The sequence below is a fragment of the Eretmochelys imbricata genome, chromosome 11 (assembly GCF_965152235.1).
Source record: "Eretmochelys imbricata isolate rEreImb1 chromosome 11, rEreImb1.hap1, whole genome shotgun sequence".
NCBI classification, from domain to species: Eukaryota; Metazoa; Chordata; order Testudines; family Cheloniidae; genus Eretmochelys; species Eretmochelys imbricata.
This window is the reverse complement of record NC_135582.1, coordinates 31346186-31363139: the sequence shown is the minus strand read 5'-3', so window position 1 is coordinate 31363139 and position 16954 is coordinate 31346186. Positions and strand designations below refer to the sequence as shown.

Genomic DNA, 16954 nt, shown 5'->3' with positions numbered 1-16954 from the left:
CCAGGCAAAGAGATCCAGCAGGAAGGAGTTGGATGGGAAGGCTATGAGAGGAACTCCAGAGCCCTGCTGGGGGTGCTCTATTAGTAAACCAATCCCACGCTTTCCAAAAGGTTCAAGCTTGGTTTGTAGAAAGCAAACTTTTAGCCAATTCTTATACAACTGCTTTGCCTGTCAAAGTGTAACATCACATGCTCTTTATCATTAATCGATATAATACCAAGGCTAGCTCCTGCCCTCCACTATATGGTTGCACTAGGGCATGAGCAGACACAAGGAGTCACTTCCATCCCCTCTCCCTACTAGCAGCAAGGTAGAAACTATTTAGTGCTGAGGGGAGCAGAAGGAGATAGCACCAGCTATTATGCCATCTGAAATGCTGGGCCTTCAAGTGGGCAAAGTCAGTTAGGAGACGTCTTCCTCCTGCAGTCAGCGAGTGCACATGCTGCTTTCTGCCCATCCTGAGACATCCTTTTCCTGTGCTTCCACCTGGTACACAGCTGTCACCACCACTCTGCTCCCACCAATGCATGGCTCCTCCGGTGAAGCGCAGGGCGTACCCTATCTAATGGGATGCTAAATTGCCCTATCTTTGCATCACAGATCAGCTACAGTTCAGCCAATAAAATGGATTTCAAAAAATATATCGGTGTCTATACTCAACAAACAGGAATGTATTCAGCAAAAGCCTCATCTGCTATTACATACTTTTAACAACTGCCCACATTTTCATTCATCCGGAAGAGCAGAATGAGATGTCTTAGGTACAAAAACATTCAACGCTTCCATGACAGATTATTTTCTATTCTAAGAAAAATAAAGATTCCATTTTTTCCACAGTGGCATGAAAAAGGAACAGGCAATTAACATAGAATCAGAGTTCCTCAGCTTTTGCCCCCTTGTGTTAAAAGTTTAACATTATTTAAGCTTTTCTGGTTTGCTTTGCGTGGAATGCATATACAGTACTATTGCATAACATGTGGCCAACCCAGGAACCTGTAATGCAGGAGCCATGAAATCATGCCCAACAGTGTGTGGCTGCCATCTTGGATTCACTAGTAGCGAGAAGCAAGGTCTGTTTTTTTCAGGTTAAGCAGGCCCTTTCTGAGGATCTTCACCCCATCACCACACCTGTTCCCACACCCTCTGGTTTATTTTCCCTTTTCATGGCTCTGTGCTGTGCTCAGGCACTTCTTTCTGGCAGAGAAGGGCTGAATGGAGAGTCTCTTTAGAGTCTACTGCATTCATACTGTTCTTGCATTGGCCCAGAGAGTTAGCTTTAGAGCTAGATAAGGCACATCCCACCTACTCACTGAACACTGCTTTGCAGCCTAACCACTCCTTGCCCATCCAGGAAGCAGGAGGTCAAACCAAGGTAGCAAATTCAAGGTGCCTGTGTCAAATACAGCACTTATAGGGCCTTGCCTGCTGCCAGGTTAGAAGTGCTTAAAGAGTTATACTTTTTGTGATTAAAGACGGGCTTTTGTCATGGGAAACCAAGCTTCAAAAGTGGCTCCAGGCACCTACCTTTCAGAATCAGTGAATCCAATTTGGTAGGAGCAGGTTCCTGTGATCCTGGGTGGATTTTTAGGTACTGGGTCTAGGGTACTTTCATTTTGTTGGCGTGTGGAGGAATAAATGAGTAAATGTGGATCTTCCAAAGAGCAGCACAACATGCTTCCTGCAGTCACAGGGGTTGAACCCTGGAACTATTTCTGGTAACTTGCATTAATCTCTCTGAAGCTTAAGGTGGGAATGAGGAACTTTAGAAAGTATTTCCATTTACTGAAAAAACTTTCACTCAACCTTCCCCTAGTGCCCCACAGTGTGTGGAAAACATGCCTGTGTGTTTTAAACCATATCAAACCAGATGTGCTGTTGCTTGATATTTTGATCTCTCAATATGGTGATTTAAAATGATGGATTTAAATTACCATTCAGAAATGAACCTCCAATTTTGTAAGTGCTGTCACAAATCTCACAGATGTCATTCTTGAATTCACACGATTTGAATTTTCTGTTTCTGTTTTGATCGTGTTCTCTTCAGTCAGCATAATAATTTCCAAACTGCCATTTCTGATAAGGATTTGAGGCGTCACAGGCATTAACCCTCAGGGTTTTGTGAGACTGATCCACTTCCAAACATGTTGGCTGCTGAAGGTGTTCTAAAACCATGTGATCCATCTAAAGAGAAACAGCACATGACAATAGGTAACATGACTCGTACAGCAATTGTTATTAGAGTTAGGGAAAAAAACTGGAAAAAAAAAGCTTCAGAAATTATACTCAGTTTTCCCCAGTGGAGATTTCTGATCCCCTAGGATGCACCCATTTTTGCATTTCTGCATTATGTAATGATTCATTCATAGGCTTCAAGGGAATTTTGGGTGGGATCCAAAGTTTACACCTGTTGTTGAACTACAACTATATTATATCTTCTGTGCTTCATGGGATTTTAATTCTTTGGAAATTAACGGATTAGTTCGCTTGCTGTCTGAATAGTAATTATCATGCAAAGGAAATAACTCCAGATGGCATTTGCAATATAGGATAACATATGGCAGGAGACTTTGGTTTTCATACTGTGGTATTTCGCAACTGATGAAGTAAAAGCACACTTACTATGATGAAAAGTGTGTTAGGTAATTTGTTAATTAAGTCCAAGAGCTGGAATGCTAAATTGGATTACGAAATCATGAGGAGTTTGAATGATTAGGGGCCTTATTCTGATCCTTCTGCACTTATGTGTGCATTTTTTAAATCTACTTATACATATTGCCAATATGGCAATACTACAAGTATCCTCAGCGGTAGGGACATTTTTACATTATTGCTTTTCTCTGTATAACATTTGATAGTATAATTTAAGTCATGTATCTTGGTGAAATATTAGCGAAATCACCAACAGACTATTTTATTTGAACAAATAATGGGGCTTTGTATGTGTATGACAAATTCATTGAACGTGCCATTGTTCTGATGTGGATTATGACACCTGATGAGTGGTAAGGACTTCACTGTTTCTGTGGCCAGCATTAACCCATTTCCCGCCTTGTTTTCTGGTTTGCAATAGTCAATTGCTGGAGTGACTAGTTTTTAACCCTTTTTATATAGTAACTCAAACTAATCTTCTTTGTAATCAGCTTCCAAATGATCTTTTCAGAAAAACATATGGAAAGCCAGTGAATGTGAACCTACTGGATTACAATAATGCACCTTTTTCTTGTAGACAGTATGGTGACAAGCACATTAGAAAGTTAGAGCTTAGGTTATATTAGGTGCCATCTCCAAACTGTATCCTTTTCAGGAATGACAATTTTTTTTTTTTTGGCAGAGATAGCATTTGCCAGAACCCCACAAAATGCTTTAGTCCTGTTAGGCTCCAAATTTAATCATCTTTATGATTGTCCCGCCCTTTTGGAGAATGTCCCCTAGACTCTAAATGTCTCTGACTTCTAACATTACACTCTATATCCCTAAACAATTCAAAATAAAACTAACAATAGCCATTGTTTTTGTAGGGCTTGGACTAGAACGATGTTGTGTTCCGCTGGTTGACTCTGTGCTAAGAGTTAAGTAGCCCTTGTGATGGTGTGTCTACCCCCACACAAGACTGAAAGGGATTAAGATGGCCAGGCAGGCCAATTAACTTCACAGACTGCACCTGGAGGGGGAGCCAGGGAGCAGGGAATTGATTGAAAGCAGGCTAAGCTGGGTAGGAACAGGTGGGGCCTATAGAACCAGGAAGCTGGTAATAGACAAAGGCTGATGGGAAAGGCTGTAGCCACTCCCTGAGAAGAGGGAGGAGGTTTGGCATTAGTACACCCAGAGAAAGGAGAGGAACCGGGAGAGGTAGGAAGGAGGAACAAAGGCTGTGGGAAAGCAGGCCATAGTGACAGGTATAGGGTCCCTGGTATGGAACCCAGATAGGGTGACCAGATGTTCTGATTTCATAGGAACAGTCCCAGTATTTGGGGCTTTTTCTTATATAGGCTCCTATTACCTCCCACCCCATCCCGATTTTTCACACTTGCTGTCTGGTCACCCTAAACCCAGAGTAATGGGTAGGCCTGGGTTCTCCTACCAACCACTGGGGATATGGCACAGGCCAAGCAGAGGACAGCAGACTGCCTGGGCATCCTGGAAAAACCTGGTTACATTTACCTTGGAAGGGGGAACCATGGAGTTATCTGGCTGGAGGGCTAAGTCACAAAGAGGAATCTATTTGAGCATGAGCTTTCGTGAGCTACAGCTCACTTCATCAGATGAAGTGAGCTGTAGCTCACGAAAGCTCATGCTCAAATAAATTGGTTAGTCTCTAAGGTGCCACAAGTACTCCTTTTCTTTTTGCGAATACAGACTAACACGGCTGTTACTCTGAAAAGAGGAATCTGTGATTCGTAGAGTGAAAGGGGTCTGTAGAATGAGAGGACAATGGGAGAGACACTTCCAGAAGAGGGTGCAACACCTGGCTGGAGCTAATCCCCAGGATGGGCCTGGAGGAGTGCCACCAACAGTGAGTAAATACTATGACAGTCCCCCATTCCCAGAGCAGTGCTGACTCCATTGCGCACACACACAGAAGTAAACCAAAAAAAGCCATGTTTGTTTTTACTTAGAGATGGACCCTAACCACAGCCCCAGATTTGAACACTGGGCTTGAGAGGAGAAGATTAAGATTAAATCCCCTTTTGTGTGGAGTTCTTCAGACCTGCAGGAGGGGAGAACTAAGGGTGCTCATTAGCTTCATTTACAAGGCTTTTGGTGGAAGATGTTTCCCTCCATTACCCCACATCCCCAGTGTACAATTTACTGTCTAAATTCTGTTTCTGCAAGGAAATGTGCTACTGACTTATTTTTTATTTAAATGTCTCTAGAGTCCTTTCACTTGCTTTTTAAGCTCAATGGTGCAGAAGGTCCCCAGTGATGTTCCAGATGTAAAAAGTAACAACTTTTGAAATTGAACTTTTTAATCTAATCTAGAAAGTTTTGGTGTCAAAAACTAAGTCTTATTTCTCTCCATCTTTCTGTTTTTGTGTGTGTGTGTTTTGTGTCTGGCTTTTGCTGCAAAGTGGTTGAAGAGTTAGACATTTTGAACTTTGACTATCTGTTGTTAGGATGTCATAATTCAGGAGTTCCTTGTTCAATTAATTTCAGTTTTTGTGGAAAATTTCTACCTTGCCTCAGAACTAACCTTTCTAATTCTGAGATTAACATTTTGTGGATTTTAGGTGGTGGCCAAATTTGGATTAAAATGGAAACTCAATTGCAACCTTAACAATAAAGCAATTTCCACACTGCTCAGCAAAATAAGAATCACTCAGCCTGTCTCCTTCTCAATTTCTGGGGTTATATTTTATGCTAACACAAAAATATATCCATTTTAAACCTGTGTTACAAATCCAATTACTGTAGTCAATATATAAACTTTTTTTTCCTCCAAGACTTTTAAAAATAATAGATACAATAAACCTTAAAATTGAGCAAGTAACTTCATCTCACTGTGCCTCAATTTCCCACCTGTAAATAGAGGTACTAATAATACTTCTTCTCTTCCACCCTCTCTTGTCTATTTAAATTAAAAGCTCTTCAGGACACAGGCTGGCTCTTATGTGTATGTATAGTGCCTAATGTAAATAGCCTTCATCATGTCTGGGAGCCCTACATTCCACAGTAATACAAATAATGAATAATAGTCACCCTCACTAATATTCAAAACAAAATAAATAAAATAAAATAAAACATCCACATTCGGGAGATATTAATAGTAACATGTTGGGTGATGTTTTGTTTTTCTTCATACAGTTACAAGTCCCTAGCCTCTGTTTGTCAGAAGCTGGGAATGGACAACGGGGATGGATCATTTGGTGATTTACCTATTCTGTTCATTCCCTCTGGGGCACCTGGCATTGGCCACTGTCGGAAGACAGGATACTGGGCTAGATGGACCTTTGGTCTGACCCAGTATGGGCGTTCTTGTGTTCTTCAGTGGGCCCAGAAAGGATAATATTTCACTGGGGGGAGTGGAGAAGAGGGGGGAGAAAGGCATTCAAGTCTTTTTGGCTTGTGAGTTTCTATGGCTGTTTTCGAAGGAGGGGGACTGACAGTGATAACTTTCAACTGTCTTTCTCCTCACAGGGCTGGTACTATATGTTTCCAGTGTCCAGGGCTTTCCTAAAAACTAATGTGATCTACTTCAGTGAACTAAAGGGTATAGTTCAGGCTTGTCACTACTTCAGTCCTATGCCGGTACAATCATCTGTGCCCAATTGTGTTGAATTGGGTATTGTGGCTTTGTAAAATGAAACATGACTTTCTGTATCCTAGCACCAAATGTATCTAGTTTAAGGCTTGAAGTTCAGCCTGGAACAGTTTCTGACCATCAAAAATTGTCACTGTACCTAACTGTGCAATCTGGTCTCATAAATGGCTGACAATTTTCTTTTCTTTTTACAATATATCCTTGCTTTTGTAAGGAGTGACTTTTTTTTTTTTTTTTTGGTTTGAGGAGGGTTTTTTGTTGTTTGGCTAAAAAGAAATGAATGGAAGGAGAGTCAATAATGGAATATCTTATCGAGTATCGATCGGGTAACACAACAGCTACGCTTTTGTTTCCTAAATGGAAGGCTCCTCTAAAAGCATGTCATTTCAGAGGGGGAAAAATCATTTCTAATTATTCATGGAATTCTTTAATGCTTAGAGTTATCTACAAGCCTGAATCTTTGACTTTGTTGGACACAGGGGTAGGAAAAAAGAGAACAAAATGTCATTTGAATGATTTTGTGTGTGTGTGCCAGGTTAGTTTCACTATATTACATTTTGCTTGGTGCAATGCTAAGGCAGCACATTGCTATACACCACCCTGAAAGGTAAATGGGGCCATGGGAGTGAAATCACACTGGCAGCTGGTTAGCTTTCAGTGTAACCTGGAGGAAAATAATCCTGAGGATTGAAAACGGCATGAGCAGAGTAATGATCAGAGTGCCTGAAATAATTTGAAGTAATGCATGCCTTAGGAAAAAGGTGATTTTTGTCAACCTCTTTTTTCCTCATATGTATTGAGAAATTCACAAAGAGACAAACTAAATGTGTGTCTTTGTGTTTCTCTTTTATCTTTATGAATTTGGTATAGTCTCTCAGTGCCAAACACATGAAAATCATACAACACTGGCAATAAGTATTGTTTTCCTTTGTTTAGTTTTATTTCAGGTGTAACTATGGTGGTAGTGGAGGGGAAATCGTTACAAATGCTCTACTTACCAGTTCTGGTTGAAAGGCCACCAATGATTTATGCAACCATTTCAGGCTATTGTTTCTGTTATCGCAAGGGTACAGGCCCAGTGTTCTCTTTGCATCTACTGGTGCTACACAGAAGTCCCCATGTTTTATTAGTCTCAGCCAAGTGTAGTTGAACTTCTGGTTCTGTGGAGGAGAAACAATAGCAGACTGATTTCGGTTTGGGTTTTGTGAGCTATTTCCCTTTATTTCTGACTCTTATGCATCTAATCCAACCACATAAATCTAGGCTTTGTATAATTGTTCCAGATATGCCAGACTCTGTTTTATTAGTATGAATCCGGAGCAAATTCACAGAATAAAGTTCCGGTCTAAGGCCTGATCGTGCTCTCAGTAACCAGACTACTTCTGACTTTGATTAGAGAACAGTCTGTCTCAAACTGCTGTAGCTGAAATCAGAACATAGCCCAATAACTCAAAGCTTTCTAATGTTTGCATTAACAATGTACTAGTACAGGGATTCTCAAACTATGTTCAGCAAAGCATTTCCTGGTGGCCCACAGAGAGGAAAACTGAGTACAGGGTAGTTGTGAGGGTGGGAGAGGAGAGGATCTCTTTTATAAACTGGACTGTAGAAATGAAGAATTGGGGACAACACCAGAACAAATTCTGAAAAGGGGATTTGTCTGCTACAGCCAACACCAGTTTGCAATGGTGGGGCTTCAGGACTGGACTTCTTCGATGGCATAACAGTGCTTAGTGACAAAAGGCCAACCCTGCCCCCCTTAGGACAGTTACTCTTGATCAGTCCTTGCAGATGCCTTGATGTCTATATTGGCTAGTAATCAGTGGGGTATTACCCATCAGGAGGCATTTCCTATAAAAGACAGCGGAGGAAAGTAGCCCCGTTCCTGCAGCAACTGCCATGCACCCTCCCTCCCATGCTGGCTTTGTTATTGTGGTAGAGTACACTAGTGGCCTATTGTATTTAAAGTTTTCTCTCCACTATGGGCATGTATGGAATTTTGCATTTGAGTTGCATTTCAGCCAATTGCAGACTTTTTGGTTTTGGGCGTCTCGGAGCTTTCATGAAATGGTGCAGGCTCCATTGCTTAGCTATTGCCTCTACAAATATAGCCCAGTACTCATTTCTTGTTTTACCAGATTGCATCTTTTGGCAATGTGTCCTGGCAGTAAGGATTACATGAACCTCCAAGATGGACTTCAAGTCATTGAGGTGGCAGGTAGGGAGATTCTTTAGCGTAAGCAATAAAACTGACACTATTTGACATCCAGTATACAAACCCAAATGCATCTTACCTTGTTGCTAATGTTACAAGTCTCAAAGGCCAGAGTGGAGTTTTCCACAGTAATGCATCTAGCCATGGCTATGTTAACAATCTGGGAACAAAATTAAAAATGGAAATTCAGAAAAGGGAATAACATCAAGTGAGGCACAAAAATGCAAGAGACAGAACACCAAAAACAGAACAATTATAATAATACCTAGCTCTTATGTAGTGCTTTTCATTAGCAGATCTCAAAGAGCTTTGCAAAAGAGGTCAGTATCATTCTTCCCATTTTACAGTTGGGGTAACTGAGGCACAGAGCGGGGAAATGACTTGCCCAAGGTCACCCAATATATTAATATTTAAGAGTATTACATTCTGAATTGCATAAAAATAACAAGGAGTTCTGATTAGCATAAGAGTCTGTCTCTACATGAAAGTTAATCTGGAATAAGATAGGGTGTGAATTTAAAGCAGATTAACTGTTACTGATTAACTCAATGTGTGGACAAGAGCATCCACACATGGATTTAGCCAGGAATAGCTATTCAGGAATCTTTTAGGGCTTATCTACACAGGGAGTTATTCCAGAAATAAGTGGTTAGCATTATCTCTTTTACTGGATGCTCCCTATAAGAGAAACATAGAGTAATCTAGGCAAACTAAAGATAATGGGCCATATTCTCTGCTGGTGTCAGTGGTGCCCATAATATCTGCTCAAACTCTTTTGTCTGCCAAGAGATGCTTTACATTAGCCTTTTTCTGGAACACGGGAGGCAGAAAGAGTAAGGTTTTTGTTAGGCACAGCTAACTTTCCTATTGCTGATTCATATGCTGTAACTGTTATTGAAAAGCGATTTATAAATCCCCTCACATTCCTGCAGCACAGTCTAACCAACCCAAATGAGCAGCAGGTTAGGAGAAAAATCCTCTTAAATGGACTTTATGCATACAATTTGATTGCCTGGCCAATCAAATCGGAGATCAGATAACTGGAGATATCTTGGCCACCCAAAGATAACTCAGAGTTAAAAGCTGCTCTGAGCTAGTCATGCAGCTACACTTTAACTAGAAGGTCCAAAACCCTCCTCCCTACCCCCCCCTAAAAACATAATAGCTGGCAAAAGCCTACCTGCTGTCATCAGACCTCTGACTGGTGATGGATTTAGGACACAAGTGGCGGGATACATTTCTATTCTATTCAGGCTATTATACTGCACCCTTCACTGCTGCATCTGAGCATCTCCCCGCAGGGGATTAAATTACATGACTAATATCTGTCATGAATTCTCTTCTTTTGTTCTCTTTCCCCAAGGGGAAAACTGTTTGTGGATTTTTATATATATTTAATTTTATTATATATAATGTGATCTGTGTCATGTCACTAAGATAACTCTTCAACCCTCGCAGATAGGGTTGGCTGCCCTTGATCCAGTCAGTGAAAGGGTATATTGGTACTTATGGTAATACAGGAGTCAGCAGCAGTTGTATACATATCGACACTTTGGAAAGAAGGAATTTCAATTGTAACTTAGCCAAAAGGTTTACGATTATCTTTTTAAACTTTTGCATCAGATTGGGGGGAAAAAAGAATGAGTGACAAAACATTGTCTATCAGAGAATAGCTAGTTAGAAAGTGCAGATGCAAATGAGAATTTTTTTTAAGTGTCTAAATATTTTCTCTTTCCAGATGTTCCTTTGTTTTTGTTGTGGTACAGGTGGCCTCACGTCTCTCAGGTGTCTTGTATCTCTTCATTCTGCCTCTTTTTTGCTCTGTTTTCTCTACAATTGTCATGACACCAGGGAGTCATCATCAGGATACCTTGTTAAGCATGACCTTCTGGAGAAGTTATGGCTTGCACTAAGCTTTTTTGTACTGTTGTTTGAATGACCAGACGAGTGCATTCTAAGGGCATTTATGCGTTCTGAAGTTTATATTAGAACACTGCTTACACTGGGCTGAATTCTGCCAGGTACGAAATGCCCTCAGTTCACATATCAGGAAGTCAATGGAACAATGCTGATTTATAACAGATGAGGAGTTGGCCTAATTGAGATATATTTATTGTACTTTAAGATAATCATGGCAATATTTGAAAATTATAGCTGGTTGAGCTAAAAATGTAGCTGCTTTCCTCCCTTTTTAGATTACTGAACCTTTTATGAACTAATCCTGATTTCTGTAAGTAAATCTGCTCTTCATAAAATATTTTCCAAGTAGCTTTGATGAATATTCTTCATCCTATTGGTAGCTTCTGAATGATTATTTCAGAAATCAGTACTTGTTGTTTGTGTTGTGCAGCTGCTCATCTAAGCAACAAGGTATTGTTTCTGTCCAATGACTGGATGTTTTTAGACAGGAAAATAACAAATAACCAACTTTTGTAGTTTTCAGGTGAATAGTTATTTGTCTTAAAATATATGAAACTTTTGGAATTTATGAACACAATGCTCAGTGATCATTCATAAATCACATGACTTCACAAATCACAGTAATACAAATTTGGCCCTTTTAATTCACAAAACTATTCCCCAATATTTTTACTATTTGATCAGCTGTATTGGAAAATATGGTTCACATTGCAGCTAAAGTAAAGCAATCTCAGCCCAGCTTCACTGACTCCCTGGGGTAGAAAAATATCTGGGAGTTTATAGCCAGCAGAGCAGCTCTTTACCACCCCGGCACTGCCCGTGGTCTGGGAGGCATGTCTGAGGTGTGCAGAGTATGGTCATGTCTGCTCCTGGCTGCTGGAATAGCCTAGAAGGTAAATCAAAGCTGTACTGGGGGAGGGGCTGAACTGCCCCACAGCCAGCATTAGTGCCAACAGGCGTAACACTACTTATGCTCCTGCCCTTAGCAGGCACCGCACAAGCACAGCTGAGGATCTGACCCATTACTTTCAGGAGTACTGCTCTTGTTAAAACTAGAAAGACTTTCAGAAGCTGACAGAACTACATATGGTAACAAAGTGCCTTACTTTTGTGACCTGGGATCACTGTCACTTGTTCTTAACATTCAGATTTTTTTAATGAAGTAGCATGTCCATGATGCCTCAGGAGGGACTATTTTATGCGCCTGTATTTTTAGAAATGTTTCCAACAGCCCTGAACTTTGGTGGGGAAATATGGACCAAGATCAAAATCTACATTTTGTTATACACACACACACACACACGTAAACATAAAGAGATGCTGAATATGTGAATTAGCACATTGTAAAAATGAGACTCATATGACATTGTTCACAGAATGGTGTGAATATAACACCAGTGGAAGTTAAAGGGAAGTAAATTCAGAGAATACACGCAACCTGATCCTGCTACATTCCTTACACAACCACAACTTCCACTAAAATCAATGGGAATTTGGGGTAGGTAGGGAACGCAGGACTGAACCCAAAATATTTCTGAAAGTATTCTGTCCACTATACCTTTGTTGCATTTGTAGAAGTACTGGAGACTGGGTTTTAGCTGCACTTTAATATGTGATATGACTGCTTGGGAGGATACTTCTGTTCTTTTTGTTTGAAAATAGAAATGAGTCTGTTTTTATTGTAGAAGAGAAAAAATAGATTTCTAGTGCACTCTAGTGGTGTCAGGCTCTCAGTACAAAACAATCATTGTTCATGTACTATATCGATTCCATGAATAAATTATTGAAGCCCTAAAAATCCTGGAGATTATAGATAATATATCTCTGTGTCTATCATATCTGTCTGTAGCCACAAGATTTCTGAAATATAAACTCCAAAAATGAGGTAAATTGCTCAGATGTTTCACTATTATCTCGACTGCTATGGGGTAATTTATCATGTCAGTTATCACTGAAGAAGCTTGTTAATGTAAAATTTTGTCTTTGGCGGGGGGAAAAGAGAAGTGCAAAAAAGATGGAAACTTCATTATCAGAAATGTCACCGAATAGAAAATGCAAAGAGAAGCACAGAAATACCAACCAAGGGGCCATATCTTCAGATTTGTCGCCTGTCATAGAGCAAAGAGAATTACTACAACATAATGAAATCACTTTGTCCTAAACCATGATCTCCAGTAAAGGTGAAATTCACCATGGCTGAGGGACACCATATGAGGCCCTCTGTACCTCTAGGAGTCACTGAGCTTGTGTGTCTCAGCCCAATCATAGAAAGTAAGTTTAAATGAAGAGTGGCTGGTTAACACAGATATGTAAACATGCATTTGTGGTGTAATTTGCCTTTGTAAAGTTCACATACCAGCCCACTGGCTTTAACAAGAGGAGCTTCCAGGTCTGGGTAGATGTTCTCCAGATACCACTTGAAGTTTTTACACTTAAGCTTCTTCCGCAGTTCTATTTGTTGAGTCAAGTCTCCAACATCCAGGTTTTTCTGGATTAAGTGGTAACCATGTCCATAGAACAATTCTTTGTACTCATCTAACCAGACCTCTGCAACACGTGCCAAATTCCGCTCCACTGTTTTTATCCGGTCTTTAGGGAAGGAGTACGGGTTGTCATTCCTGAAAATATGTCCAACTCTGGAGCATGGGATGATCTCAATTTCTCCTCCACACATCCAGACCTGTCAGAGTTTGATTAGATAAAAATATTGGTAAATGGTACCTTCTGGTATACAATAGATCTGATTTTTGAGAAGTGGCTTCAATTTTTGTAGGCACAATTTTGTGGGTGTAACCTGCACTTGTGTGTCGGTACAAATGAAGAGAGCCCAATGGGAAATGGTCTGTGCTGGGTGCACTGTGGAGCAGTATTACCCTAGGGGGAATCCTCTCAATCAGGTACAATCCCTTCAGAGCTCCCCAGGACATGGGCAGGCCACACCCACTCCACCATCCATTAGGGAGAGGACCAGCATATGCCTATCTCACCAACTTCTAGGCTGGTGTGGAGGAGGCACACAGCCAAAGCCCTGCCTCTTCCTGACCCATTTAGAGAGGTTTGCCTAGCAGAGACTGTAGTTGGTGTATCTGGTCCTTGTTCTGGGATGAAAATGAAGGTGTCTTGGGCCTGCTTTGTCTCTGTATAACATCTGAGTATCTCTACAATTCAAATACTTACATGCCTTAATGATAGTGTTTGCATGAGCAATTAATTGGTGGTATATGATAAACGCTTCTTGGGCTGATAAACCAGGAATTGAACCAGGGACCTCCCAAGATAAAATTGTGAACTGCTACAGCTTGAGCTGAAGAGCTGGCTGACTGTAACAACTTCTTTCCTTTGGGGGTCAGCACATAAGGGGATCTGTAACACGCTCACCCATGAGTTATAGATGGAATTATTTTCAGGGAAAAAACTGTGGCCACAAAAATGGAGGTCAGGGAGAGGTCTTGTTAAAAATCAAGTCAAATATATTATTCACACAGACTAACTTGAAAATACTGATAAACAATCCTCCAAGCATTGCTGAGTTGAACAATAATTCTACAGCTGGCTTATATTAGCAAAAAATCATAAATAAATGACGAGCATAGCTTGTGGTTTATGTTCCAGGCCAAAAAGGAAGTAATTTCCCCAATAATCTTTGGAAAGGGGAGGAGAGCCTCGGGTTTCAAAGTTGTTCCCTTTTGCAACACACTCTACTTTTGACACAGGTGAATGCAAGAGTTACTGTTTAAATCAAGAGGGTTCAAAGTTCATCTTTAACCACTAGTAGAGGCCCTGATTCAGCAAAGCACTGAAGAATATGAATTGGGGTCTAAATGAGATTCAGAGATAATAGCATTTAAAGGCTACGAGGATTCAAATTGATAGAAAGAAACATTCAGTAACATTATTACTACTTAGGAAAGCAGCATACCTTGAATGAAATCTCCATATTTTCACCTCCCCAAACATCCAGTCCAGGATCATATGTTCCAAGTTCAAAAAAATACTTCTTATCAATAGAAAATAATCCACCTGCCATTACGGGACACCTACGAATGAACCACAGACCTTACATTGGTACTCTGTGGGACAATAAAAATGTACCTGCCACAGCACCTCTACACAGGAATAGCCTGGAAATCATGGACTCACAGCTGTCCTGTGACAGGTGCTAAGTGTAACACCCTATGTTAATTTTCACTTACAGAAATGGAAACTAAAAAACACTAGATAGTTAATGAATAGAGAGCAAACAGATCAGTTTGAAGAAATGGAGAGACCCATTGGATATGAAAAGAAGCTAAAGTACACTGTTTAAAATCTGAAGTTAACCAGGTGGCAGTGAGAGCATCATGTGTGTTAACTTGCTGCAGACGGGCAAGCACGCTAACAAAATGGATACTAATGTTTAAAAAGCATGTGATGGAAAGTAAACATGAGGCAAAGCTTTGATTAGAAGAAAGTACAGTACGCTTTGGCAAAGTGGCTGAACAGAAGCTGAAAATTTTAATGAACCACTAAGGTAATTTTCTGATATCAGTTTTGTATGTCTGTCTGTCTGTCCAGGTTGGTGCCCAAGGAACTGAAATATCATCTTGGGTTCAAATTATAGATTAAATTTCTAGAGGGTGTTTTTCCTATTAGAGTCTAGAGGCCAACTGCTTTAATCAGTGGTGCAAAGTAGAGTCATGAGATAAGTAGCAAGGTAATACAAAAAGAATGGAGATAAACCGAAAAGGCCACCATACAGATTCTCATCCTGTGTAAACAACATTGTATAGGAGAGACAGTCACTAGAAAGATGGAAGGAATCAGAGACAAAGACCACTTACTCCGTATGGTACCTCCTAAAACAGTCTGGGCTGGATACTTCACATCACCCATTTAGTTCTGAACACAGTGAAGGGGGATGAGGTGTAGCAACCAGTTATGACTCTCTGATCCTGCACTGTCCAGCTCACAAGTCAGAGCTGCTGGGAGCTGATCTAGTCTATTTGCTGGTGTGAGGTCCCTCTGTGTCCTTATGCTAGTGGGGGATTGGGTAGAGTGGAGGTCCATTCTACCATGCCCCTCATCATCAATTAGTCCACTCTGCTGCAATCATCGCCTCCCTCCTCCTACACAAAAGGAAAAGTGAGTGGCACAAAGTGGACTTTGCTGGCTGAGGAATCCCACCCCCTAACTTCAAGTGCTGACAACAAACGCAACATGATTTATGGTGGATAGGTGCAGTCAGTCCAGTTCTTTTGATCTTAAGTGCACCTAATTGCAAAAGCTTGTGTGGCTTCTGACATAAAGGGACCATTTGCTGTTGCAGTGTGATTGTTCTAGTACATGACCTTTATCTCTGGCTATACCAGTGCTGGAATCCCTTGCCTGTTCTGTTGAAGCCCTTGAGGCCATGCAGCGTCCAGCAAAATATTTACGACTCCTGGGATTTTGAGCAATGCCTTCTGTGCTCTCTGTGACTCAGATCGCCACACATGAGCTAGCGCAACTTCCTACACAACTTAATTGCACAGATTTTTCTGGATGTTGGCCTTTCTGTGCCCATTTATGTAAAAGGGGAACTTTTGGCTCCAAAAAGACTAGTTGTTTGAAGCTCTGATGAAAGAGCATTTCTGCTCACAAAGTGTTAATTTTATACTCTTACCTTATTATATCTGTTTCCTTGATCTTATCTTTCTCAATGACCTCTGGAGGAATCTGCCTCCAGCCAAAATTCATTGGCCAGGTAAAAATCCCACGCTGAAAGTTATCCACTGTCATGTAACTAAATACAGAAAAAGAAAGCTATAATATCAAGTTTTTAAGCAGACTCATAATCAGAAGGAATAAGTGAAAATGAAATTGTCTATATAATTAAAGCAAAAATCTCAAAGATTTCTTCATGTATTTTCTTTGAGCACTAAACATTCATGACCTACCAAACAGTAAATGCAAACTGTAGTAACTGAGGTAGCTGTATGTATTTTAATATTTGTTCATGTACATTTTTCTTTGAGTGAAATAATTTGTGAAAAGTAATTAGCAGGTTAAGTCGCTTGTCTTCCCATAATTAATATTTTTGATACTTGTGATTTGTAAGTGTTTTTTGTGAAAGCTGCTTGTATTATACAATATGGCATACAATGAAATTACCTCATGTCCTTGTCACTGATTACTTCAATAACTGGGCACGCTACTTTCTTTCTATTTAAACGGACTCTTTCCAGAAGTGGTTCCAACCATCCTACATTACATTCCACATGAGAATCTAAGAATGTCAATACATCACCTAGAGGCAGAACCAAGAGGGGATTATTTCATTTCTGAGAATGAAATACGTTCAGTAAAGTCCACATCCAGCAACTACTGCCCCTAACAATAATACTCTACTCCTATGAACCCACCTAGGAAGAGCCCAAGTAGGGGCCCCAATCTGAACACATTTTGACCTCAATTATGATTTCCAGACAAGTTTTGCAAAGAGTGTTTGCCTGCTCACAAAATGCCACATTCTGGCCAGCCCTGTACAGGTGCATAAGCAGGTGGGGAATGTGTGCCAGGGAGGTAGCCAGAATCCAAGGGAA

At 40.5% G+C, this 16954-nt stretch overlaps 1 protein-coding gene across 1 annotated transcript in view; it reads right to left on the bottom strand.

Annotated features, from left to right (window-relative positions):
* Nucleotides 1-2040: 2040 nt before the first annotated feature.
* Nucleotides 2041-16954, bottom strand: part of GALNT5 (polypeptide N-acetylgalactosaminyltransferase 5) — a 31111-nt gene continuing 16197 nt past the window's right edge. Inside the window, exons 4-10 of the mRNA XM_077830294.1 lie at nt 16524-16659; nt 16036-16155; nt 14314-14431; nt 12751-13074; nt 8554-8634; nt 7258-7419; nt 2041-2181 (exon numbers count right to left, since the gene is read on the bottom strand). Coding sequence (XP_077686420.1) covers nt 2041-2181; nt 7258-7419; nt 8554-8634; nt 12751-13074; nt 14314-14431; nt 16036-16155; nt 16524-16659 — 1082 coding nt within the window. The remainder of the gene's footprint in view (nt 2182-7257; nt 7420-8553; nt 8635-12750; nt 13075-14313; nt 14432-16035; nt 16156-16523; nt 16660-16954) is intronic.